The following is a 26,807-nucleotide window of genomic DNA, read 5'->3' as shown; positions in this document are numbered from 1 at the left end:
TTTCTTTTCACCCGAGCTTGAAAAGTATACTGTTTCGTTTCCTGTGATCCTCACAACAGAACTTGTGTGCTAAGATGGAAAAATACTATGACTGTGTTCTCTGAAATTATCAAGCAAAGTGTAATTTTGCATTGATAGTCGATGTTGACAATCCCCATTCAACTGATGTCCACATATCGATCAACCCAGTGATACATCCTTCTCACTCAGGACAATCATAGGTTTCTATCAATGCTGAAAGTCTCATGTTTGATAACTTCACAATATTTTTATTTTGAGGGTGTGCATGTGAATAAAAATAACATGGCGCCATGCTTTCCTCATTAAAGAGTTGGCAGGAATAGAGAGCTCAAAAGGGGTTGTGAATTTCATGTACAGAGTTCAAGGGAGTTTGATTTTTTTAAACTACTGCTCCTAACTTCTGGATATTCTGGATATTTATAACAATACAGTACCAATTTGGAGCTTTTAGTCACTTGGAAGGCTGGTTAGTATAGCAACTACTTTCTAAATAATATGCAGTCTACACAGGGATTTATGATTTCATAAAATTGCTAGTATTTTATCACAGCTTTTGGCCCCGTGCTTGGCTAGGCAGAGTGAGGGTATGGATGAAACCCCTTTGAGGTAAAATCGACCACAAAATACATTGTTCAACTGAAAATAAAATGATTGAGTACATAAAGAATAGTTTTTAGATTTGTGAGTTTTGCCTGGACATTGGTCTCTAGAGAGCTGTCTTCTTACAAACTGCAAGAAAGGCAGTTAAAACTGAGGTGAGACCTGGCAACAGATCTAGAAGGGGATGTTGAGGGAAGCCCTGGGCAGACTCCAAATGGTGCATGGGGTTAAGGTTTTAAAGCCTGGCTTAAATATACCAAATTATTATTATACCAAAATTATGTTCGATTTTATTTTATTTTATTTTATTTTGTAGTAAGAACCTCTTTGAAATTATTGATTTAAAGTATCACCATATGCCTTTCTATGGTATGGTAATCTATAGCCCCAAATGGGCTTTCTTTTTTTTTTTTTTTCTTTTTTTTTTTTTGGCGGGAGGAGCTCATTAATTTTTTTTTTTTTATTATTATACTTTAAGTTCTAGGGTACATGTGCACAATGTGCAGGCTTGTTACATATGTATACGTGTGCCATGTTGGTGTGCTGCACCCATTAACTCGTCATTTACATTAGGTATATCTCCTAATGCTATCCCTCCCCCCTCCCCCACCACAATAGGACCTGCTGTGTGATGATCCCCTTCCTGTGTCCAAGTGATCTCATTGTTTCAATTCCCACCTGTGAGTGAGAACATGTGGTATTTGGTTTTCTGTTCTTGCGATAGTTTGCTGAGAATGATGGTTTCCAGCTGCATCCATGTCCCTGCAAAGGACATGAACTCATCCTTTTTTTATGGCTGCATAGTATTCCATGGTGTATATGTGCCACATTTTCTTAATCCAATCTGTCACTGATGGACATGTGGGTTGATTGCAAGTCTTTGCTATTGTGAATAGTGCTGCAATAAACATACATGTGCATGTGTTTTTATAGCAGCATGACTTATAATCCTTTTGGTATTTTATAATTTCTGTTCTTTTACATTTGCTGAGGAGTGCTTTACTTCTAACTATGTGATCAGTTTTGGAATAAGTGCAATGTGGTGCTGAGAAGAATGTATATTCTGTTGATTTGGGGTGGAGAGTTCTGTAGATGTCTATTAGGTCCGCTTGGTGCAGAGTTGAGTTCAATTCCTGGATATCCTTATTAACTTTCTGTCTCGTTGATCTGTCTAATGTTGACAGTGGGGTGTTGAAGTCTCCCATTATTATTGTATGGGAGTCTGAGTCTCTTTGTAAGTCTCTGAGGACTTGCTTTATGAATCTGGGTGCTCCTGTATTGGGTGCATATATATTTAGGATAGTTAGCTCTTCCTGATGAATTGATCCCTTACCATTATGTAATGGCCTTCTTTGTCTCTTTTGATCTTTGATGGTTTAAAGTCTGTTCTATCAGAGACTAGTATTGCAACCCCTGCTTTTTTTTGTTCTCCATTTGCTTGGTAGATCTTCCTCCATCCCTTTATTTTGAGCCTATGTGTGTCTCTGCATGTGAGATGTGCCTTCTGAATACAGCAAACTGATGGGTCTTGACTCTTTATCCAATTTGCCAGTCTGTGTCTTTTAATTGGACCATTTAGTCCATTTACATTTAAGGTTAAGATTGTTATGTGTGAACTTGATCCTGTCCTTATGATATTAGCTGGTTATTTTGCTCACTAGTTGATGCAGTTTCTTCCTAGCATCGATGGACTTTACATTTTGACATGTTTTTGCAATGGCTGGTACCTGTTGTTCCTTTTCATGTTTAGTGCTTCCTTCAGGATCTCTTGTAGAGCAGGTCTGGTGGTAACAAAATCTGTCAGCATTTGCTTGTCTGTAAAGGACTTTATTTCTCCTTCACTTATGAAACATAGTTTGGCTGGATATGAAATTCTGGGTTGAAAATTCTTTTCTTTAAGAATGTTGAATATTGGCCCCCACTCTCTTCTGGCTTGGAGAGTCTCTGCTGGGAGATCTGCTGTTAGTCTGATGGGCTTCCCTTTGTGTGTAACCTGACCTTTCTCTCTGGCTGCCCTTAACATTTTTTCCTTCATTTCAACTTTGGTGAATCTGACAATTATGTATCTTGGAGTTGCTCTTCTCGAGGAGTATATTTGTGATGTTCTCTGTATTTCCTGAATTTGAATGTTGGCCTGCCTTACTAGTTTGGGGAAGTTCTCCTGGATGATATCCTGCAGAGTGCTTTCCAACTTGGTTCCATTTTCCCCGTCACTTTCAGGCAATCCAATCAGATGTAGATTTGGTCTTTTCACATAATCCCATATTTCTTGGAGGCTTTGTTCATTTCTTTTTACTCTTTTTTCTCTACACTTCTCTTCTTGCTTCATTTCACTCATTTGATCTTCAATCGCTGATACTCTTTCTTCCAGTTGATCGAGTCAGTTACTGAAGCTTGTGCATTTGTCCTGTATGTAGTTCTTGTGTTATGGTTTTCATCTCTATCAGTTCTTTTAAGGTCTTCTCTGCATTGATTATTCTAGTTATCTATTCATCTATTCTTTTTTCAAGGTTTTTAGTTTCTTTGCACTGGTTACGTAGTTCCTCCTTTAGCTCTGAGAAGTTTGATCGACTGAAGCCTTCTTCTTTCAACTCGTCAAAGTCATTCTCCGTCCAGCTTTGTTCTGTTGCTGGCGATGAGCTGCAGTCCTTTGGAGGGGGAGATGCGCTCTGATTTTTTGAATTTCCAGCTTTTCTGCCCTGCTTTTTCCCCATCTTTGTGCTTTTATCTGCCTTTGGTCTTTGATGATGGTGACGTACTGATGGAGTTTTAGTGTGTGTCCTTTCTGTTTGTTAGTTTTCCTTCTAACAGTCAGGACCCTCAGCTGTAGGTCTGTTGGAGTTTGCTGGAGGTCCACTCCAGACCCTGTTTGCCTGGGTATCAGCAGCAGAGGCTGCAGAAGATAGAATATTGCTGAACAGTGAGTATTGATGTCTGATTCTTGCTCTGGAAACTTCATCTCAGGAGTGTACCCCGCCATGTGAGGTATGAGGTGTTGGTCTGCAGCTAGTGGGGGATGTCTCCCAGTTAGGCTACTTAGGGGCCAGGGACCCACTTGAACAGTCAGTCTGTCCATTCTCAGATCTCATCCTCCATGCTGGGAGATCCACTGCTCTCTTCAAAACTGTCAGAGAGGGGCATTTACCTCTGCCGATGTTTCTGCTGCTTTTTGTCTTAGCTAGGCCCTGTCCCCAGAGGAGGAGTCTACAGAGGCAGGCCGGCCTCCTTGAGCTGTGGTGGGCTCCACCCAATTCGAGCTTCCCAGAGGCTTTGTTTACCTACTTAAGCCTCAGCAATGGCAGGTGCCCCTCCCCCAGCCTCACTGCCACCTTGCAGCTAGATCTCAGACTGCTGTGCTAGCAATGAGGGAGGCTCTGTGGGCGTGGGACCCTCTGGGCCAGGTGTGTGATATAATCACCTGGTGTGCCGTTTGCTAAGATCCTTGGTAAAGCACAGTATTAGGGTGGGAGTTATCCGATTTTCCAGGTGTTGTGTGTCTCAGTTTCCTTCAGCTACGAAAAGGAATTCCCTTCCCCCTTGTACTTCCCAGGTGAGGCGATGCCTCGCCCTGCTTCAGCTCTCACTGATCGGGCTGCACCCGCTGACCAGTGCCAACTGTCCAACATGACCCAGTGAGATGAACCCAGTACCTCAGTTGAAAATGCAGAAATCACCCATCTTCTGTGTCTCTCACGCTGGGAGCTGGAGGCTGGAGCTGTTCCTATTCAGCCATCTTGGGCATGCCCACCCCCAAATAGACTTTCATTTTAAAGTTTAAAAGAAAAGCTAATCTGTTGCTTCTGACTTGAAAAAGGACAGTTTTACTGGTAGAGTAAGTCATGTCTATCTTTATTTTAGCAGAATATGCTAGAATTCTAGTAAACATGACTGAATTTTATGTCAGGTGAACAAAATTCGTTTCTACATGGGAGCCTTTGGACAAAGTTAAAGATAATAGAGAAATATCAATAACAGTAAAAAATAAAAAGTAAATAGGAAAATTGTCCACAACAAAGTGAAAACCAGATTCACTGTAGCTGTATTGGCTTCTGGGTTTTCAACAATTCCAACAAACGTACAGTTTAGAGGTGGGGTAGAATCTTCAATGAGTCTTTATTGCTGTATCTTTCTGTAGTGAAATTTGATGAAAAGAAATGTCGGCTTAATAGCCAAGTGAAAGGAAAATGTCCACCTAATGAGTTATTTGATGTGCTATGGATGAAAACTACTGTAAATTCAACTTGTTGTTTCACTTCTGTGTCTTTTATTTAAATTGTCTTGACGGTCTGTTGACAGAATTTGTCCTTTCTTGACTTAGGAACATCACTGCTTTGCAGTGAGAACACAGGCAAATCATAAATCTTATCTCAGCTTCTAGTTATAAAAAGTATTGAATAGCCTAAAGCTATCTTTAATAGCTTGAAATGTGGTCAAGAGAATATAATTAGAAAGTACATCTCAACATGTTAAATAAATAAATCAGCAGAGATTATTAAAACACATTATTTTAAACTTTCATATACTTCTGGTGGGAGTGTTATTGGCACAGCTGCTTTGGAAAACTGGCAGAATCTCCCAGAGTCAAGCATAACATGGGGTCCAGCAGTCCTTCCTCCTGGATATATACTCACCAGAAACATGCTTCTGTCCACCAAGATATGTATGAGAATGTTCATGGCACTTTTATTCATATTAGTCTCATACTGGGAACAGTCTAGTTATTCATCAACACTAGACTGGATAAACAGATTGTGGAATATCCATACAATGGAACACAACACTACAATGAAATGAGCTACTGTTACATGTAATGCCGTGGGTAAATCAGGCAGGCATAATTTTGAATAAAACATAGACAAAAAGAACACACACTATATAATTCTATATATGTGAAGTGTAAAAACAGACAAAACTAACCTTTGATCATAGAAGTCAGAATAGTGGTTATTTTGAGGACTGGGCATTGACCCAGGACAAGGCAACTTTCTGGGTAGTATTAGAAGTATCTTATACCTTGAGCTGCATAATGGTGTGTGTGTGTGTGTGTGTGTGTGTGTGTGTACAGTATGTAAAATATTTGTAAGCACTTTCAATACAAAGTAAATAAGAAAAAATCATTTATTTATTGTATAAGTCAACTTTCACATTGATGACAAAAGTTAATTTTATGAATCTATCCTAATGAGTAGAAAACTAAGCTTTGGAATTCCAGTAGAGGCACAGAATCTGTGCGCACCTGGATACACACACATGCAACTCCCTGCATGCCTGACCCTAAATTATTCATGGCTTGTTCAGCCTCATTGACCCTCATACTTGGAAGAGATTTCCCATGTCATCTAATTCAGTGATTCATCTGAAGCTTGTCTGTAGCCTCCCCTCTGGGTGGTCATTCTACTTTTGTGAACAAAAGTCCCCTGGTGACCAGAATATGTTGTGATGTTCTGAGGAAGTCCTTTCTCTCTTGGGAGTCCATCCCTAGGCTAAAATCTGTCTTTGTCCATTCATTGTTCTTATTTGTAACCCCGGAGGTCTTGCAGTTAAATGGGGGAAGAATTGTCTTGCTGTTTACCCTGAACATCATGCTTTATCTTGTATATCCATGTCCAACGAAAGCAGGCATACTTTCAGGGATATTCATCTTGATATTTTTCTCCCCCTTTAATTAATCACAATGCATCTTCCTATCAGGAACTAGATTTTCTCATGAATCTCGATATTTTCCTCCAGGAATGAAAAGGGATATTCTGAATATAACTGTTGAGTACCTTCTCAGCATCCTTTCCTCCTCCCCATACTCTAAGGTTAAACACTCCCTGTGTTCCCAGCAGTGAGCCTTTTCCTGTTGTCAATATGTACAAGTCTGTAATCCAGTCAGTCATTCAACACCTAGTTATTGATCATTCTCTATGTGCTGGCAATGTTTCAGGTATCCAGTGATAAGCAAAGACAGATGTGTTATCCACCTGCCAGGGTTTTCACTCTATTAAGGTTATTAATCACGTATTTACATAAGTAAATGTAGAATTGCAACTGTGATGGGTCTGTGAGGTAAAGGTACATGGTGTTATGAAAACATAACATAGGGAGTCATCAATGTCAGAGAAGCCTTTCCTGAAGAAGTGACCACTGAGCAGAGGACAAATAAAATGGAAATACACTAGGAAAAAAGGAGGATAAATGTCATTTCAGAAAGGGGAAAGAGCATGAGCAAGGCTTTATGACAGGAAGGCAAAATAAAAATACCACTTTCAAAGATCAGAAAGAAGGCCAGTGTCATTGGAGTGGAGAAGACAAAGAGCAAAGCAACATGAGAGGAGACTAGAGAGACAAGAAAGGGCCAGCTTATGCATGGGAGAAATGTTGCCATTAACTTGGGGAGTGACTTGAAGCTAGAGTTGGCTTCAAATGCTTGTGAAAGAGTATTCCTTGGAAAGTAACTGAGCAAACAAACTAACAATGAGAAAGCAGGTTTTGAGAGAGCTCTGTTTAAATTAGTAACTTTGAATTGGGAATGCTGCATCAAGGTCCAGGGTACGATTCATGGAGGAGGTTGTTGTGGAAGATGAACGGGTCAATGGATTGGCTAGGCGCAGGGTGGGTCACTCTCGTGGATGTTGAAATCACACAGGGTTAGAGCGAACCTTGAGGTTAAGATGAAAATCCTAACTCAGTGCCAGATGCTTTGATGAATATGAGTGACCAGGAGGTCACAAATTATTGAGAACTGACCATAGTTGCCATGGTTCTATGACAACTTGTATAATTTCTCTGTGGGGAATTATGTCTTCTAAAGGTGAATGTTAATGCTGATGGTCATTGCAACTGTGTGTGGTTGCAGTATTTATTAGTTTTATATAGCCCTATAATTTTATGATTTAAATACTTATTCAACATACCTAAATTTGGAGAAGAATTTTATGAGATGAGAATAAATAAGATAAAACTGAGACATAAATCTAGAAAGGCCCCGTGGGGTCATTGGAATGTGTAACACTAAGCTAAGGTGCTGGTGTTTATTCTGTGTTGGAGAGTCAACAAAGGCTGCCTCTGTTTTGTGTACGGTTGAGGTGTAATGCTAACTATGCTGTAGAAAGAATCACTTGAAAGTGGCTTGCAGGATAGATTGGAGAAGGGAAGGAAGACCAAAAGAGCACAGTTGTCAGCTACAGTTGTCTGGGTCAGGGCTGATCAGACCTTGAAAGAAATCAATGGGAAAGGGAGGAAAAGAAGGCGAGGTGGAAAATAGTTCAGAGGGAAAATGCCTTTAGGACTCGGTTACTAGCAGGGAAGGCAGTCAAACATGGCAGTAACTAGGAGAGAGGTAAAGCCATAGACAGAAACCAGAAAGCCAGGGGCGACATTTGTTTTAGGTAGGAGCATGTATTGCATTTCTGGTGCTGAAGCATATCAAAGGGAAGTATCCAGGCAATTATAAATGTAGGTGTTAAATTCAGGGAAGAGATGGACAGAAAAGGCCTTCTATGGTTAAGCCCCTAACAGCAAATGCCCATCGTGGCCTCCTTCTCCTTTTTTTTTTTCTTTTTTCTTTTTTTTTTGAGATAGAGTCTTGCTCTGTGCCCAGGCTGGAGTGCAGTGGTACAAACTCAGCTCACTGCAACCGCTGCCTCCCAAGTTCAAGCAATTCCCTGCCTCAGCCTCCCAAGTAGCTGGGATTACAGGTGCTCGCCACCATGTTCAGCTAATTTTTGTATTTTTAGTAGAGATGGGGTTTCACCATCTTGGCCAAGCTGGTCTTGAACTCCTGACCTCATGATCCTCCCACCTCAGCCTTTCAAAGGGCTGGAGTTACAGGTGTGAGCCACCGCACCTGGCCACCTCCTTCCTTCTTTGCAGCTCACCCGTACTCTCATCCTGCTTTCCTCTCCACTTCATTTTTCCTAACCTTTCCCATTGATTCCTCGGGACTCACAACTTATTTCTGAGGATAATGTCTCCTTGGTTCCCCATGTTACAACTCTGTTCCTCAAATATTCTATTATTTCCTGCAAACCTCACACTTCTTTCTTGCTTAGTCCTCTTTATCTGTGTCCACATACCCCTAATACACTTGTTATGCTGCATTTTGTTTGCCTCTTTACTTGTCTATTTCCTCCCCTAGACTTTGGGCTTTTAGAGGACAGGGACTCAATAAAAGTATGACATAGCTACTTATGTGGGGTTCAGTAATACTTTTTAACTTTAAAGAAAATTTAAAGGTTTTACATTTTGATGCGTTGATTTAAAGAAAACGAATAGGATTAAACAATTCATAACAAATGAACAATCCCAAATGTGATGGACATTACAAAGGTTCAAGAACTTATGCACATTTTCTATATCACAGCCATTGCCTCTAAGAAAAATGAAGCTTGGCTCTGATTTGTTTTGTCCCCTTTTCTAACGCACTCTCTAGCAAAGCCTGTAGAAACCTAATCAGCAAAGCAACACATATTCTTGGAAATGGGGACAGTATCTGTCTTTTTCCTGTCCTCTCACTCATTTTTTTCTGAAGACCTACTGAGTCCTGAACTATCAGTTTGAACTACTGGAATACATATTTGCCCTCCAATAAAACTGGGTCTTTTAAGTCTTGGCTCTCTCCATTTCTGCAACATCTCGCTCTTTCTGCATCTGTATGGACAATATCCCAGGGGACTCTGGACAAGAAGATATCTTCATAGACAAGCCATATAAAGAAAAAAAGAGGGCTGAGTTTAGGATGCTGGGAATGGCACACATTTAATGAATGTTGCTAGAAAGAAGCCAGGAAAGAATTGGTCAAACAGGAAGAAGAAGACGTGGAAGAAGGCAGGGTTGAAAAATTCAGGAGGAAAAGCCACACACTCATAAAGACAGAAGTAGATTGATGGTTACCAGGGGCTTTGGGTGACAGATTGGGGAGTGACCATTAATGGGTACAGAGTTTTGTTATGGGATGATAAAAATATTCTGGAATTAGTGATGATGGCAAGACTTTACAAATATGGTACAAACCACTGAATTGTAAGCTGTCAAACAATAAGTAATAAAGTTAAAAAAAATTAAAATACGTGAGAGGAGAATAAAACATAAACAACTAGTCAAACACATCTAACACTAAACATATCTAACAATTTAGCTTGAAGATAAATAGAAAGGTGATGGGATTCGGTGATTAGGAAGCCAGTGGTGAGCTCAAAGAGAGTAGTTTCAGTAGCATAGTTACTCCTATCTCTTCTTCTTCCTGCTCCATAAATATATACATTGATAGGATTATTCCTTCACATACCATCACTATTGGCAGAATGTTTGATGATTCTGTGGGTCCAGGAATATGTTTGGTTTAGATCAGCTAAGGTGACATTCTGAATGTGTTTTGGAGACTCTGAGCATGTACGCTTCTGCTCCCTGGGACAAAGCATAAGACTGTCATTCTTGCTGCCCTTCTAAAACCAAACCTGTACAACAAGACCTGATTAGCTCCTGCTGTCTCAATTACAATTACAAGCATCAGCTCTGATGGCCCCAAGTGAAACAGGAAATACCCTCTTTGAATTCTGACAATAGGTTTCTGTGGTATGGTCCATTGGTGGAGTGCTGCTGGCCTTGTGATGGGCAGAACTGACCCTGGGCTAACTATATGTTTTCTCTGAGACACATGTACTTTTTGTTTTAAGCTGAGGATAATAAACTTTAATCTGACCACTTCTTACAAGAAAACAATACGAAAGTACATTGTAATCTATTAAGCATATATAAATATGTTTTTAATTGACATTGTTATAAGATTAGAGACACAATTAAATTATTTTTAAACTCTGTACTGGTGTAGGACCAGCCCCCTTAATGCCTGTGTGTAGGATCACAGGCTTTATATCCATGTACATCTTACTGAGGCCTGTACTTATTGACTGAATTGAATATTGTTTAAATGAGAAAACTCCAGTTTCGTAGCGTGATTAACCTCTCTATTGCCTTCATCTTTCATTGTTCATTTGTTTTTTTCTGCTCTTCATCTAGGCTTTCCGAACGAGCCTGCTGCAGTCATTGCCCTCAGCACCATTAAGGAATGGCTTGCCAAGAATCACCATGAGGTAGGAGGAACGGCATAATCAGTGAACATTCAGGATAATGTAATTTGATGCTCAGTTCCCCCCAAAGAAGCACATAAATGTTATAAATATCAACTAAACCTAGTCAATGAGCCAAACCTAGCTGACCATTCATCACTTGGGTTACATGAGGGTTACATTAAATATTTTTCTGTAATTGATGGAATGCAGTAACTCTATTGATCTATTTGGTGAATTGAGCAGATTCATTTAGCCATCTAATTTTTTTTCCATCTGTGGATAGTACGGGTTATATGTGTGAAAAAGAGAACAGGATGGATTTCATTAAGAATAAGGAGTTTTCCTGTGCTATTTTCCTTAGAGCTAAGTTATCTTTGTTGACTTGAGGTTCCCGGTGTACAGTAATTGTTTGGTGTCTGTGTTCTTTGGATTTATAACTAATCACTTCCCTAAAGTCACGTCTGAGTGTGAGATTGAAGTGGGCTTGTATAATTGATCACAAAATCATTATGAGCAGGATTTCTTATGAAACTAAATGCCTTCATCAGAGTATTCATCATGTCTCCTATTCTGCTTACTTAATAAGATCTTTGCAATATGTTTAGTGATGAACGGGGGAATTACTCAAGTAAACAAAGCAACAAAATAACTAGAGACCATGGAGCTTTAAATTTCAGAGATTTGTTGATTTACATATTGTAATAGCTAGGAGGTTTCAGACAATTCACAATCTTACGCATTTTTCTTCTGATTTTGTTTTTCTCCTCAGTTATTCACATAAGGGCTATAAAAATTGTGTTTCATTTTATGGTGGACCATGAATTTAGCTTTTTTCCTTGGGTAGGAGATGAATTATTTGGAAATAATTAGATATGGAAACAGGTGACGGGGTTTTCAAAAGAGGGAGCACTTAGTACTTTTGTGTGTTTGAAGAAACAGCAGTGTCATTTTCTAATTATTGTAATTTCAGCATTTCTTGACCACATGGCCAAACCTATCCATTTTGGTGCTTGCCCTTTATTTTCCTCTTACTTTGAAATGTATAAATGTGGCGACTTCAATTTAAAGGATATCTTAAATTACCTCAAAGAAGCAGAAGAAAAACAAATAGCTAAAATATCCAGCTTACAAAACATGTCTTTGACATGTGTTATTTTCTTTTCACAAGAACCTTATGAAATCTCTAGGGTAGGTATATGTTATCTTCATCCGCATTCTCCCTCAAAAGGTTAAATGACATACTCAAGATTGGAAAGTCACAGAACCAAGAGACTGACCCAGTTGTCGTAACTCACTGGACATTCCTTATTGGAATGCCATGGAGGCCAAAAAGAGAAACTCAGTTCCTTTAAAAGCCAGTTATCTTCAATATATCACTTGGTCATGGTAAATGTTCCACACCTGGATTAACTGCTTTGCAAAAGTGTTGCATGAGTGAAAGTTGATAACCGAGCAAGTATATCAGTGCATATCCATCATTTCTACTAGAATAGTAATCCAAGGATATGCCCCACTGGAGGAAGTTTTCATGCGTCATCTTGGCATGTGATGGACAAAAGCATAAACTCATATCATTGAGGATGTAGTGATGAAGAATAAATATGTTGGTCACATGTACAGCTCATCGACAAATTCTACTCATTGATTCTCTCTAGCTAAATTATACAGAAAGTTATTTTCCATAGAAATTTTCTAATCTAGTGTTTTCTGCTTAATTCACTTGCCTACCCTGTCTTTGAGTCTATTCTTTTGCTTTCATATCCTTTTATTTTTCTGCTAATTTCTTGGGTCCATTGTAGAAAATATAGATAATTTGGACTGAGAAACTCAGTTATTGCTATTGCAACTTTAAACATATCCTGTGCTGATTCCCTTTTTAAAAAGACCTTGAGTTTCAATATGCTAATTTAAGCAAGTCCATTTGAACACATCAGGTTTTTCTAAATAAATGAATTCTAATTGGTAGGTCATAGATAAAAGCTAAATAAATTGATTAGCAGTATTTTGATTTATTTTTTGCTCTGTTAAAACAAACAGATTAGGTTAAGGACTTATAAAAAGTATTGCTTCTAATTGTTTTGTCTTCATTGCAGTATTATTTTGATGTTCTGATTGTTTAAGCTACTTATTCATTAATTCACTCATTTGATAAATATTTATTGAATCCCCCTAAGCACCAGATACTTTTTTATATTCCAGGGACAGAGCACTGAAAAACAAAATCCTTGCTTTGTCATATTGCTAGTCTAGAAAAAAAAATTATGTTTGCTTAACATAAATTAAGCAAATAAAAAATAAAGAAACAGGAAAGTTCAAAGAGTGCTTTACAAAATAAAACAGGGCAATTGGAGAATGTGTTTTTAGGTAGAGATTGTGCTGAGGACATAATCTTGGAATACAAATTTGTACAATGGGAAGGAGGGAGCCAAGCCATACGGAAGTCTTGAGGTAAAACATTCCTCACAGAGAGAAGCACAGGAGAAAATCCTGGAAGACAGAATGAGCTTACTGCTTGCTAGCAATGGTGAGACCCAATGTGGTTGAAGCAGAGAGATGAAAGAATGGCAGGAGACAAGTTTGGAGAAATAGACAGAGTCAGATTATAGGGTCTTGTGGTTCATAGAGAGACTTTGAATTTTATTCTAGTGGGTAGTTGTTGAAGCGTTTTGGGCAGGAGACTAACACATATAATTCACCTTTAAAAAACAAGCCTGGCTGCTCTTCCAAAAAGAACACCTGATATTTATAAGATACCAGAGTAAGAAATGGCAGATCAATTAAGAGGATGCTGCAGTAAATCCAGGCAGGACTTGAGGGTGCTCTGGAATACAGTGATGGTAGAAAAGGAGGTAACAAGCATCAAGTTGAGGGTGCACTTTGACAATACCACCAATAGGACTAGAGGATTGTTTTCTGTTAGGATGGGGTAGCTTATGCTGCAGTTACAAACTACCCCCAAATCTTGGTATCACAAACAGCAAAGGTGTGTTTCCTGCTCACACTGTTTGTACATCTTGAGTCAGCAGAGAGACCTGACTTACAAACGCAGGCTGACAGATAACTCTACCGTGGGAAGTATCATCTATCACATGACAAGAAAAGATAGATAATCAATTCCCTTGTAGAAATGTTTCTACAAAGGAATGATGCATATAACTTTCGCTCACATTTCATTGTCCAGAAAAATGCACCCAGGGACTAAGTTCCAGGAGACAAGAAAATGTAGCCTTTTTGTATGTTCAGAATAGAGCAAACTGAATATTGACAAAAATTAGTAATGTCTATTATAAAGGTAAATCAGATGTGCTATATGGCAAAAAGAGAAGAATCAAGGATGACAACTAAATTTTTGGCCTGAGCTGCTGAGTAAATTTTGGTGCATTTACTGAGATGAAGAGTATTGGTATAAGAGCATGTTTATATGAAAAATATAAAGAAGACAAGAATTGTGTTGCCATGCTACAGATAGTTAAGGTCTGAAATGATTTTAGATATCTAATGAAGATTTCATGTAGACAATTGGTTATTGGAGCCTAAAGCTCAGGAAAGAAGTAGGAAAGAAAGACCTGGTGAAATTGATCAGATTACCATAACTTTAACAGGTTTGGCCTCAGTTTGAGATTGCTTGCAAGAAAAAGGACTATGGTCAAAAGGAGAATGTGTTGTATCAGTGAACTACATTTTAAAAAAAGTCTAGAAATCCAAGGGCCAGAACTAGAGACGGGTCTCATGAATGATGGAATCCCAAACTATAAATCCAATGAGAACCTAGGTAGCTCATTTTCATTCTCTCCCACTCCATCTCTATGTCTCTCTCTCCCGTGTCTCTGTTTCATTATTATTATCATTTTGCATGTTATCTTTTATTCTCATTCACCTGTTTACACGTGGCCCCATTGTGACTGTGTGTGTCCATTCATGGGTCAATCAGCCCTACCTGGGGCAAGGCCTGGGTTCGATGGATAAGGTTGCATTTTCTGAAGCTCTTAGCTGGTCAGGTTCCCCAAAAATTTTCCTTTAAAAAACAAAAAGGAGGAATCTATGTAATGTGAGTCTCCCATCAGTGGTCATATTTTTCTTATTCAGCTGAGTTTATTATTCGACATTCACAAATTTCATGGTCTGTGACTGTCACTCCCCATAAATAATCGATGCTGTCATATAATTGATGAGCTTTTACATTTCGCCATTAACTTACTCTCCGATTTCTAAACCATCAGGAATGTGCACTTTTTCTTTTCCAACACAGTAGTTGATTTGCTTATGTTTAATTTCATAAATCACCGCCAGCTGGTGTGGCTGGATGCTTCCACACCCAGAGAGGTCTGACTGGAGTCCCAGTGGTCAGGAGGAAGAAAATCATATTCTGTTGCCCACCATCCACTTGTTTAATTTACCCAAAGTCAGAACTGCGAGGGCACAGCATACATTTAAGAGGACTCAGAAACCCTGGGGGAGGAACCCCGCTGCACACACAGCACAGTGGCTCAAACAATGGCAATTCTAGCAGAAAAGCTAAAGCAGCACTTCAACAACAACAAAAAAAAAAAAAAAAAAGAAGAAGAAGAAGAAGAAGGAGAATTCTCAAAAGTCTGTAACTGAGGCACAAAAATGACTTAGAATTGGAAAACATAATGACTCTTAAGTTGAAAAATTTAAGAAAAAAAATAGAATATTCACTACTGATAACTGAATTATTGCTATGAGAAGATCAGATTGATGAATTATCTCACAACACAGAAGAGAAATACAGAGAAATGAAAATCATGACTGAAGAGGTAAGGTGGCAGAGAAGCCCAGGGATCAAACATAAGGCAGGCAGTGTCTGAAGATTATGCACTGGCATTTTCAGCTAAATTAAGTATTAAGAACTTCTGAGTTCAGAAAACCAAAAGAAAAGAATATCAGAGTTGGCAGTAAAAATTGACAGCAGGTAGCATGATACCCTTTCTCTAAGTGCACCATTTTTCTCAAGTAATAACTTTATTACAGAAATAGGTGAGCAAAATAAGAGACTGTTATGGAAATGAACAGTGGAAATGTGGCCTAGATTTCTAAGTTGGGGTGGCTTCTCTGTGTTATCAAATGCAATTTCATGCATTCCTTATTTTTCATGCAATCTAAAAATATAATTCTTTGTGGAATAGGGATTTCCCCACTCTGCAGCTCTGAGACCCCCTGCTCATATCTGAAAGTTAGCCTAAGAAATGTTTTTACAGTACCCATTCTATTGTTCTACCCCAGGGACTCATATGGCATTTGGCTATTGGTCTCTGGGACAATGTACATGTTTGCCATTTTTTTCCACAGAAAAGTAGAACAGGATGCATTTCACTCTTCAGAGCCACAAATGTCCTGATAGTGTGAGATATTTGCAAGTCATGGCAGTCATATTCAATATTTCAGATACCTCAATGGAGCAAGCATCCTACAGCACCTAGCACCATTTGTCCGGTTTCCCAGAAAGTCCTGCTAGTCAGGGGATACGGCTTCTAAGATGAAGATTCTGAGCTGGAAGATCAGTGGATTTCCCAGGAACTTTTAAATGTGGAACCCTAAAGTGCTGATCAAGGATTAGTTGTGTTATGAAGGAAACCTGAACCCCTCTCCTCCTACCATCAATTATAAAGAAGCAAATAGATGGACAGAAGTTCAGCATTCTAGGAGGCTCTAGGTAAAGCTGTGGCCATCTGCAGCTATCCAAAGGGGAGCCCATGGTTCCCCTGAAGCCCGGCCCCAGCATCATCTCTGTGGGCTGTTGAGGATGGACTCCTTCCCGCTGCACTACTCCAAGGAAATTCCCTAATATTCTCCCTCCTATCGATACTGCTCTCCTCCCCAGACAGATCCCATTGTTCTGGGCTGGGGACAATTCAATGGAGAAGTGTTTGGTTCACCTTTGAAGGCCCTTGGCTAGGTCACCTGGCTAGACCTGGAAATCACTGGCAAGGAAAAACCCCAGCTCTGTATTTTCAAAACCCAAATGGGTTTTCTTTTATGTAGGAGGAAGGTGATACTTTTCTCTCCTCGCATGCAGGGTTTGGGTCTTTGCCCGACATAATTTTTTAAAACTATGCCTTTAGCACAAACAGATTGTTGTTCAAAATGTTAAATATCATCTCCTTGTCATTTAAATAGTTTACTCTGTGCCTTCTGAGGGAAACACAACACCTGTGGTATTGCTGTTTGTCACTTAAAGTAGCAAGCTTACAGATGTGGCAGGGGATCCTGAGATGCTGTGTATATGTGGCAGCATCGCTCTGAGACAGATGTCCTACTCTGCAATTTCATGCCAGCCAAGGCCCCCAGACCTTACCCAGTGTGGTCTAGACCTCATGGTAAGCTGCTGATAGCCAAAGACAAAAGAAGCTTTGAGTTCATCCTTGATGTCCTTTGGAAGTAGAGACATTGGTCTCTACTGCGTGGAAGCAGTTAGCCTTGTCACCTTCCCTTGCCTTCCAATATTCAGGCACATAATTCACAAACTGCTGAAGAAGCTGAACATATTTCTCTACCCCAGAAAACAGAATTAGGAATCCACTGTAGAAATGCACGTCCAGCCTCCTGAGTGGTTCAGATGCGGCTCTCATGCTGATTTGACAAGGTCGAGGACACAGCCACTTGGTTCCTCATTACTGATCACAAAGAAACTGTTGCACTTTAACTTCTGGTGCCAAGACTATTTTTTCCCCCTTCTTGGCAGAGGTCTTTGAGCATATGCGGTGTTAAAAATTGTTTGCCACTTTTATTTCAGCATCACATTATGGATCACCAAAAAAACCCCAGTGTGGGGCCTGCCTTATGTCTCTGACATGAAACGCCTTAGGATCTTTGTGATTCTTAAAAAGGGGGTTTAAACGAAACATGAAATGATGCTTACATTTATGATGGGAAAATTATATATTTCAAAACAAGCTCCAAATTCCTGTGGACTATTATTTACATTTATGCAAAAAGCATAATGTGCCATCCTCCAAATCTATGCAATGCAGGGGTGTGGTTAACATTCAGAGACCTGGAAAGAGCAAATGAAATGCTCCGTGCTCTCTCTCAAGAATGCCTTTATCTGTCCACAAACATCATCTGAGTATTATGGCCTTAGTTTTTGGTGGAATTTAGTGTTAAAATTTGTGCACTTGAAAAAACAAATTGCAACATTGAAATGGTCACATCCTGTGCAGTAATGTGGTTATGGTAATAATCATCATCATCCTAATATGCTGCTATAAAAACGTATCTTTTGACTAGCCCAAACATGACGTTCAGGTGGAGCCATGACACTCATAGGCTGTGACAGCACTGAGGACAATTATTCCCAGACTTTGCAGATATGCTGTATTGCTTTTGCTCTTCAAGAACCCTGATGACTCACTAACATTTTACATTTTGTCTCTACCTCTTTATTTTTCTCTCCCTCTCTCCCTACCCTTCTCTTTCTCTCTCTCTCTCCTTTCTTCCCTCCTTTCCTTCTGTCTCCCTCCCTCTTTTTTCCATCCTCCCTCCCTTCCTGCTTCTCTCAATTCCTTCTTCCGTTTTTCCTTCCTTTCTCTTCCTTTCTTCCTTCCTTTTCTTTTCTCTTTTTTTCTCTTTTCTTTTCCTTCCTTCCTTCCTTCCTTCCTTCCTTCCTTCCTTCCTTCCTTCCTTCCTTCCTTCCTTCCTTCCTTTCTTTCTTTCTTTCTTTCTTTCTTTCTTTCTTTCTTTCTTTCTTTCTTTCTTTCTTTCTTTCTTTTTCTTTTTCCTTCCTTCCTTCCTGTCTTTCTCCTTCCTTCCTTTCCTCCTTCCTTTTTATTTTTTTCTTTTCTTTTCTTCTTTTCTTTCCTTTTCTTTTCCTTCCTTTTCTCTTTTCTTTTCCTTCCTTTTCTCTTTTCTTTTTTTTCTCTTCTTTTCTTTTCTTTTTTCTTTTTCTTTCTTTATTTTCACCCCCCACCCAGACAATCCCTTATCACTCTGAGGCTGTCATTGTTGGGATTTGTGACAAGCAGTTATTGTTCCATTGTTAGAATAAAAGCTAAGCCCCAAGGAAGCTTCTCCCCTTCTGATGGGGGCGTTCCAGTGCTTGGTGTCACCATACACTGCCCCACACAAGAGTTTGCCAGGTGGACAGATCCACCGACACTTCCAGCTTCAACCTGCTTTAGCATCTCTCGCAATTGGCACAATGAGGTTTTGGAGCCAGAAGCTAAAGCCCCAAGACAACATCAAGGGTTTCTTTCATGCTCCATAGCCCTGTTGTGGTCAGTAGGAAGCACAGTATATGGAAAAATATGCATTTTGCTGTTTCAGTTAGTGAGCCTATTACCAGTTAGCCAGCGATGGGGAGGGCTCTAGTTACACACTTTTAAGCATTGAGCTGAGCTTGCCCAAATGCCCTGTCCCTCATTCTTACTCTGGTTGGGGGGCTCATCAAAGTCCAACAAATGTTTTGTTTTGTTTCTTCCCAGTAAGGGGTATCAGGCAATCAAGGCCTTGGGGTGCTCTAGGGACACCAGCCTACAGTCCCATGTAGATTAGGGTGGCTTGCCGTCTTCTGCACTTGCATATAATCAATATACATCCTTCTCAGCCAGCCTCCTGAATGTAGTACTATGTCCATTATGCCCCGTTGTGTCTAGATAAACAGAATGGAGTGCATGGGATTGCAGAGAGAACCTAGAAAAATACTCTATTGGGGGTGAGTGGTTTGGGGGGGTTGGGATTTTGTTTAAATAGGCATGGAGGGTAATTCATATATACTGCCACTAGGTCTAGACCTTCTAGAAAGAGTTTTGGCATGTGTAGAATAGGTACATGAAGGAGTTAAAGAGGGAAGAAAGAGGGAAGGGAAATCAATATTTATTGGACTCCTGTTGTGTCCCATGGCAGAGACATGGCCAAAGACACATTCTGTCTTCACAAAACTCTCTTCAAGGTAGTTATTTTAAAATCTTTAATTTCCCAGATATGACAGTTAAAGAGAATTTTAAAAGTCAACTAATAAGGCACTTTCGTGTTCTACTATAACCTGGCTTCTGTGACCCGTCTAGGGTTGGGCACCTTACCCAGATTTAGCCATATATGAGAGTAGAACCCAAATAGGTTGATTAGGGTTTTCCCATGGGATTTCTTTGCCACCTGGCGTCAGGAATGAAAAATGGTAGTGAAGCTGAGGGATGTGGAGCACAGCTACCGTGTTCCCTACCATTTTGGAACGTTCTTCTTTAAGAAGATAATTTGAAGATGTCCCAGAATTGGGGGCAGTTGGCAAGAGTCATAGAGCCCATTCTGTTGGTTCAAGTGAGGAACAAAAACTGAAGCAAAAAGCAGTATATTTTAGCAAAATGCAATGGCCACCCATTTTAAGTTTTTACAACTCAAAAATAATTTTTAACTAGAGAAAAGGGAAGGTTGAGAATCATTTGAAGGATTTTTTTTTCAAAAGTATATGCTTTAAATAGTTTATTCTACCCCTTTCAGAGAACCTCTGCTATGTTGAACCACTATTTATGATGAAAATATTTTACTTCCTTCAAATGTGTTGGCTGGAAAAATATTTGAGAGTCACTGTCCTAAATAGTAAAATTAGTTAGACTGCTTTTTATAAAATCAGTCTTTCAATATTCCCTTCAGACTGGAGGAACATCAAAAGACAGTAATTAACTAATTAATTAATTTTCTGATGGCTGTATTTTCCTCCTTCTTTCCTGCAACCTGGAGGTAGGAAACACACATTAACAGAAGCCAGTGCTGAGGAGAGACTAAGAAATATCACGAGACAGGTGAAATAGAAACTCTTTAAAATCAAACTTCAGGGTGCAGGTATTTAAAAAAGGAGAGAGAATGCAGTTTGCTCAGATGGCTTGGCCAGGATGTTCCTAGGGTTGAGATCGGTATATTTGAAAAAGAACGGATCCCTTTGCAAAGTTTGGCTTAGAAGTTCCAAGCCTGCAGGAATGTACTCAGGAGCCCACTATGTAACAGAAGCTCAGCTCCTCTTCCATGCAGCAAGAATGGGAATTGTGGCTCCTGGAAGTAGGGTGGTAAGAGGTAGGGTGCAGTTATAATCACCACTGTGTACCCTCACTCCAAAGAGGAAGTTTGGTGTTCTAACCAGATTCTTCCACATTCTTACATAGCTTTAAACAATTAATTCCAGCTCTCTGGACTCCATTTCTTCATCTGTAAAATAGGGAGGGTGGGCTTGTCTCTTCTAGCTTCAAGATTCTGTGCCATTGATGTCTGTCCTCTGGAGCAGGCCCACTGATGCATCCTGCCCATGCCTTTGCCCGTGTCTTCATAGCACAATCAAATCTGTAGTCAGCCTTACACTCCATGATTCTCCAGGCTCCTCCGGTGGCATACCAAAGATCAAGCAACATTTGCATGTGCTGTCTGTATGCCTTTAAGATGATTACCAACCCCCATATGGGTGTATCTTTAGAGTTGATATTAACAACCTTGACCCATTTAGTGTAGGAGGAGAGGCCGCCATGTTGATTTTCTGTAAATGATCTGGATTACATGGTGGTTTCAAAATAGCCAACTTTTAAAGCTCCTTATGAAATTAAATGTGCTGATTATCCAAATGATGTGACATTTTTATAAATAGAAAATAAACCTCTGAGCATGTGGTTGTATCTACATCAGACACAGGGATAAAAACAACACTGGGAGGTCCTATTGAAGGACGTTCTAACAACTGTTTTCTGGAGCTAGAAGCATGCACCTCTATCCCTTCTAGGTAGGAGGGAAAAAGAAACCTTTTCCTTGTCCTTTACCTTGATGGACTTGGACTCGTATGCTGCCCTGATTGAAGGGAAAATTAACAGTTTTGAGGCTGTCATCTAGCTCAACTCAGGGAAAAATGAAAAAGGCACTTTCCCATTCTAGTGGAATTAAATGATTTGCTTGTTAATAGTTGATGTTTTCAGCCAGGGTACTGTTTCAGATAGAAGCTGTGACCAGACCTGAAACCATCTCATTGTTTCTCTAATCACATCTAGGCAAAGAGGTGGTTCCTCTGGAAAGACTAGACTCCTTTGATGGTGCCATTGCTACTCACTAGGGTAAGAAAACTAAATAGGTCTGGCAAAGCACTTGCTTCTCCAATTTCATGGCTCAACACAACACATACTAGAAGAAACATCCCAAGAGTGTGGGTCTTTGGCCATGCACCATTGGAGGCTGTAACAGTGAGCCCCATGACAGAAGGGCTAGCTAACGTGCTCTCCTGCAATCAGATTATGTTGTCTACATTTCTATTTATGAACTCCTTTGAAGTTCATGGCAGAAAACCCCAACCTTTTAGTGAGGAGACTATTCATTTGCAAGAAGCAGAGAATAGAAGAATATTGGGGGATCTGCTATTAACTAAACTTGTGTTGAATAGAAGTTACTAAAACCTGGTCAGATTTACATCTGTGATTCCAGGTTGAGGGCCTCAGGCAAGGAAGTGAAACCCCAGTTGGATCCTGAAATACTGGCCTTAGACTCGATTTCACAGCAAGGGTTGCAGCCACCTAGCATGTGAGCTGCTGGGCACCGGGGCAAGTGATGGCCAGTGGCGGGAAGGAGCTATGCACACATATAGCCTCTGTCATGTTCACTCTTTAAAAGAAGATATAAGGAGAAAAAAAAAATTTAAATGATATCATTTAAGTTTCATAGTAAACCATTGACTGAAATAAGACATGAGAATTCATATGTTTCTATGAATTCATATGTTCCATCTATTCATATGTTTCTAATTGGACCAATTAGAAGACATATGAATTCTCACATGTTCCTTAGCTTCTTTCTGCATTGATGTGATGCTAAAGACTTTTAGTTGTTGTTGTTTCTCTGACATTGCTTCTCAATATAAGCCCAAAACTACACCTTTTGCTCTTGGGGTCTTTAAAAAAAGGCCCAGAAATCTCCTCTAAAGCTGGAGACAAAACTGGATTTCCTGGACTTATTGAGATGTGATGTGTCCGTTTACAACATAGGACCTTTCTGAAGAATTTTAAAGAATAATTTTACTCATGTGAAATTTTCACTTTATGTGCTGAGATTAGAGTTTGAACATTGCATAAGAATAACTCAGCTGTATATATTTTGCAACATAAATGTTGCCTGTTTCTAACCAGCAGATTTCCCTTAGTCTGGGCTACTTCTCCTGCCCTGTTACCTACTGAAGTACTCCCCTAATGACCAAGGGGTTGCTTAGCTTGTCAGTGAGACAAGAAGATTCTTGGAGATGTGACAATCATTCTGGACCTATTCTTCACCTATAAGATAAGGTGAAAATCACTTGGGAAAAATACTTAAATCAGATACTGGGGCATACCCTAAATGTACTGTATCAGAGTATCTGAGAGGATAGTGGCCTATATTTTGAAAATTTCTCTAGCTACTGGTTGAGAAAGATTAGACCAGTTGCTCTCAACAATCTTTTATGGCTAGGACATACTGCAGTAAAAACTTACATTTGTTCTTTTCAGTGCTTCAGTGAGGAAAAGGCTATGTTAAGTGACAACTGTGAGAGTAAATCTCTCCTCTCAACCAGTTTACGACTGGCCTTCTAATAAGGGATTAGGAGCCTAGGGTTGGGGCTGTATTGTCTAGCTAGTCCTGGGGCGGCCACAGCTTACTTTCTACTCACAAGCACTTGACATGAGTTGACCAATAAGTGAATTTGATGAAGTTTACACATAATGTAACTCAACTCACATTAAATATCCACGGGAGTTGCTAGACAGCTTTTGTGGCACACTGTACATAGTAGAGGCCTTTTGCCATCTTTTAGAAAGCATTTTAGTATATTCCCAATATCTGGTTGATAGTAATCATTGTCTCTGGATATTGCGTTTGATGCCTCCATGCAAGAGATGCATTTAATAAGTTAGCAAAAATCATTAACATATACAACTGAATTCTTCTCTGAGTACTTATCTTCGGCAGATTTGAAAATAAAGTCAACAGGGCTATCTCGTGGATCTTATGTAATTATATTGGTTCCTGAAACAGCTTTTGAGAATGAAGTACTCAGTCATGTGAAGCAAATTAATTCTCCCTGGACATGAAGGTGCCATTAAGCACGGCCGCAGGAGATGATTTTCTGGTTGGTACCCCGTTATCCTTTACTGGAGCCTGTTTATACCACCCTCATGTGAATCAGACCCTGGATGTGGAGATATGTGCCACCCACAGAGCTTCTAGGAGCCCCCACCACTGGTGCAATTAAATTTCTTTAAGGAATTAGGAAATGAACCTCTATATTAAAATTGATTGCTGAGAACACTACCCACCTTAATATTTTCTGCTGTTCAAAATTTTACTCTGAAAACAATTAGAGCCTGATGGGGTGTGCATTTGACAGTGCAAATGGAGCTACAAATGACCTGGGTGTGCTTCAGCTAAGCACAGGGCAGCTTAGGAATGTATTAAGTTGAGTAATTATCTCATATGTTTTTCCCTTGGGTTCAGTGACATCTACAAAGTTCATTTTTCTAAGTTCTTCTCTCTACAAATTTAAACTCAAGGGAAATAGGATCCATATGTCCCTGATTCATTTGCACTAACTCATCAAACGTTCTTTTCTTTATAAGTTATTAGATGTCTACAGAGGATTTCAACTGTTTTTTATAAGTTCTTTTAAGCGTTTTTGTCTAGAGGCAGGAAATGGCCATTTGCCAGCAGCAAATGAACCCCCAAATAGTCACGTTCTATTCAGGAGGCAAAGGAAAAAGAAAATAAATCCCCTGTTTTCTAAGTACAGCGGGTAATGGTTTTCTTTAGAGGTGGTGATAAATGTATTCTCTGAAATGTATTATTAGACTTGTTAAATGTGTAATTAAAGGAATTCCATGAAATTGTTGCAGCAGGAATGTGATTTAAATTGCCCCCGAGCCTCCTTCCACACATGCATTATTACCTTACCTGTGAAACTCTTAAAAGCTGTTGGTTTACTCAGCAGCTTAGGACCTTGAACTAAGTGAAACATGAAATATCTTCAATATATGTACCAGAGGCTGTGTGTGTGTGTGCTTGCATGTGTGCACATGCACATGTGTGTGAGACAGTGACAAGGGATAGATTGATATACTCGAAGCCTACGTCATACTGTTTTTCATACCTTTCCATACTGAATTCAAGAGACCTCATTTTGAGGATTTAAAATAGTGTGACATCTTGCTTCGTTACAAATAAAAGTAAACTTTTTGACCTACCAGTAATAGCCCAGGGTAACTGGATTTCAAAAGCAAATCAACTTGAGCTTGGTCTTTCACTAACTAAAAATACAGTCATGTGCCACATAATGACATTTTTTGTCACAACAGAACACATATAAAATGGCGGTCTCACAAGATTATAATGAAGTAGAAGCATTCGTATCGCCTAGTGATATTCTGATGATTCTGAACTGATGTAGGCCTAGGCTAATGAGTGTTTGTGTCTTACTTTTTGTAAAAAAAAAAAAAGTTTTAAAAGTCAATGAACAAATTTAAAATGTTAAAAATAGAAAAAACTTACAGAATAAGGATATAAAGAAAGAAAATATTTTTGTGCAGCTATAAAATGTGTTTCTATTGTAAACTGTGTTATTACAAGAGTCAAAAGTTTAAAAAATAAAAAAACACAGTAAGTTAAAGTTAATTTATATTAAAGAAACAAAATTTTCAAATAAATGTAGGGTTGCCTACATGTACAGTGTGCATAAAGCCCACAACCACGTACAGTAATGTCCCAGGCCTTCCATGTACTCACCACTCACCCACTGGCTTTCCCAGAGCAACTCCCAGTCCTGCAAACTCCATTCATGGTGGATGTCCTATGTAGGTGTACCATTTTTTAATCTTTTCCACTGTACTTTTACTGTATCTTTTCCATGTTCAGATATGTTTAGACACACAAATACTTATCATCATGTTACAACTACTTACAATATTCAGAAAAGTAACATGCTTGTAACTTAGGAGCAATAGTCTATGTCATATAACATAGATGTGTAGTATTCTGTAGCACCAGGTTTGTGTAAGTACACTCTATGATGTTCAAAAAATAATGAAATTGCCTAATGCCACATTTCTCAGAAAGTATTCCGTCATTAAGTGATACATGACTGTATATAAATGAAAAATAGTCACAGGTGTTGAAGTGTTGAATGCTTTCTTAGTCTAAGTATGTTACTTGAATTAAATAATTTAATTATCACAAAGATCCTATGTTATAGTCATAATTAGTCCCCTTTGATGAGATGAGAGAACTTAGACTTTAAAGATCATACAGCAAATAAATGGCAGTTGAGTTTTTAATTCAGAATTCCAAGTTCATAACTACAATCATCAAAAGCGTTGTATTTGCCCTTAATGATAAAAGTAAACTACCATATCAGAGATCTCCTTTCAATGCTTCCAAATCTCACTACAGTCGAATTCAGATTTCTTCTAGCAATATCCCATGGCACCCTCCATGCTGTAGCTCATACAACTTAGAAAGAGTTGCTTGGTAACTTATTTGTGAAACCAAGATGGCAGGTCCATGGTTTTGTCAACTTTTATTGTCTTGCCTTTAGCACAATGCCAGAAACCATACTCATCGCAAGTTGAATGAAGTAACTCACAAATAGGACCTTTTATTATCCAGCCTGCCACTCTTATAAGCTCTTAAGGCTTCATGGGATTAGAACTAGAGCTGAATAGTCATTTGTGGTATCAGCATTTCTAAGCCATGGATATTTGCATTAGTTCATTAGTCAAACATGATCAAATGATTAACAAGCCCCGGAAATTTCAAAATCTCCCTGAGAGTAGGTAGACCCTAATAGTGACTAATTTCTTAGCGATCAGTGGTGCCTTTGTTGCAAACACATGGTTCTTGAGCTTACAGATTAAAATCACTGCTTACTCCTGTTATCTCTGCTCAAATATTGCATCTTTGCTGAATTTTTCCTCAGCCTTAGGAAAACTTCCCTTCTAAATATCATTGTCTTTTACTGTGGTTGTAGATTTTTTACCTGTTAGCTTTCCCACTGACTCAGGGACTGTGATTGTATAAATTCACCCATGCATTGTTTTTGTTTTGTTTTTTTAATCCAAGGAGCCTGGCACATAAAAAGCTTTGACAAAAATGCGTTGAATGAACGAACATTTTACATTGTTTCTTAACTGATGG

The 26,807-nt window shown here is 39.2% G+C and overlaps 1 protein-coding gene across 5 annotated transcripts in view; it reads left to right on the top strand.

The window, feature by feature from the left end:
• MACROD2 (mono-ADP ribosylhydrolase 2) overlaps window positions 1-26,807 on the top strand; it is a 2,124,972-nt gene that overhangs the window by 1,549,190 nt on the left and 548,975 nt on the right. For all 5 annotated transcript variants that reach the window (XM_037985372.2, XM_007960545.3, XM_073008401.1 and 2 more), the window contains exon 8: window positions 10,624-10,697. In XM_037985372.2, the coding sequence (XP_037841300.1) occupies window positions 10,624-10,697 (74 nt within the window). The remainder of the gene's footprint in view (window positions 1-10,623; window positions 10,698-26,807) is intronic.

The sequence above is a fragment of the Chlorocebus sabaeus genome, chromosome 2 (assembly GCF_047675955.1).
Source record: "Chlorocebus sabaeus isolate Y175 chromosome 2, mChlSab1.0.hap1, whole genome shotgun sequence".
In the NCBI taxonomy this organism is placed as follows: domain Eukaryota; kingdom Metazoa; phylum Chordata; class Mammalia; order Primates; family Cercopithecidae; genus Chlorocebus; species Chlorocebus sabaeus.
This window is presented reverse-complemented; position numbering and strand designations above follow the sequence as displayed.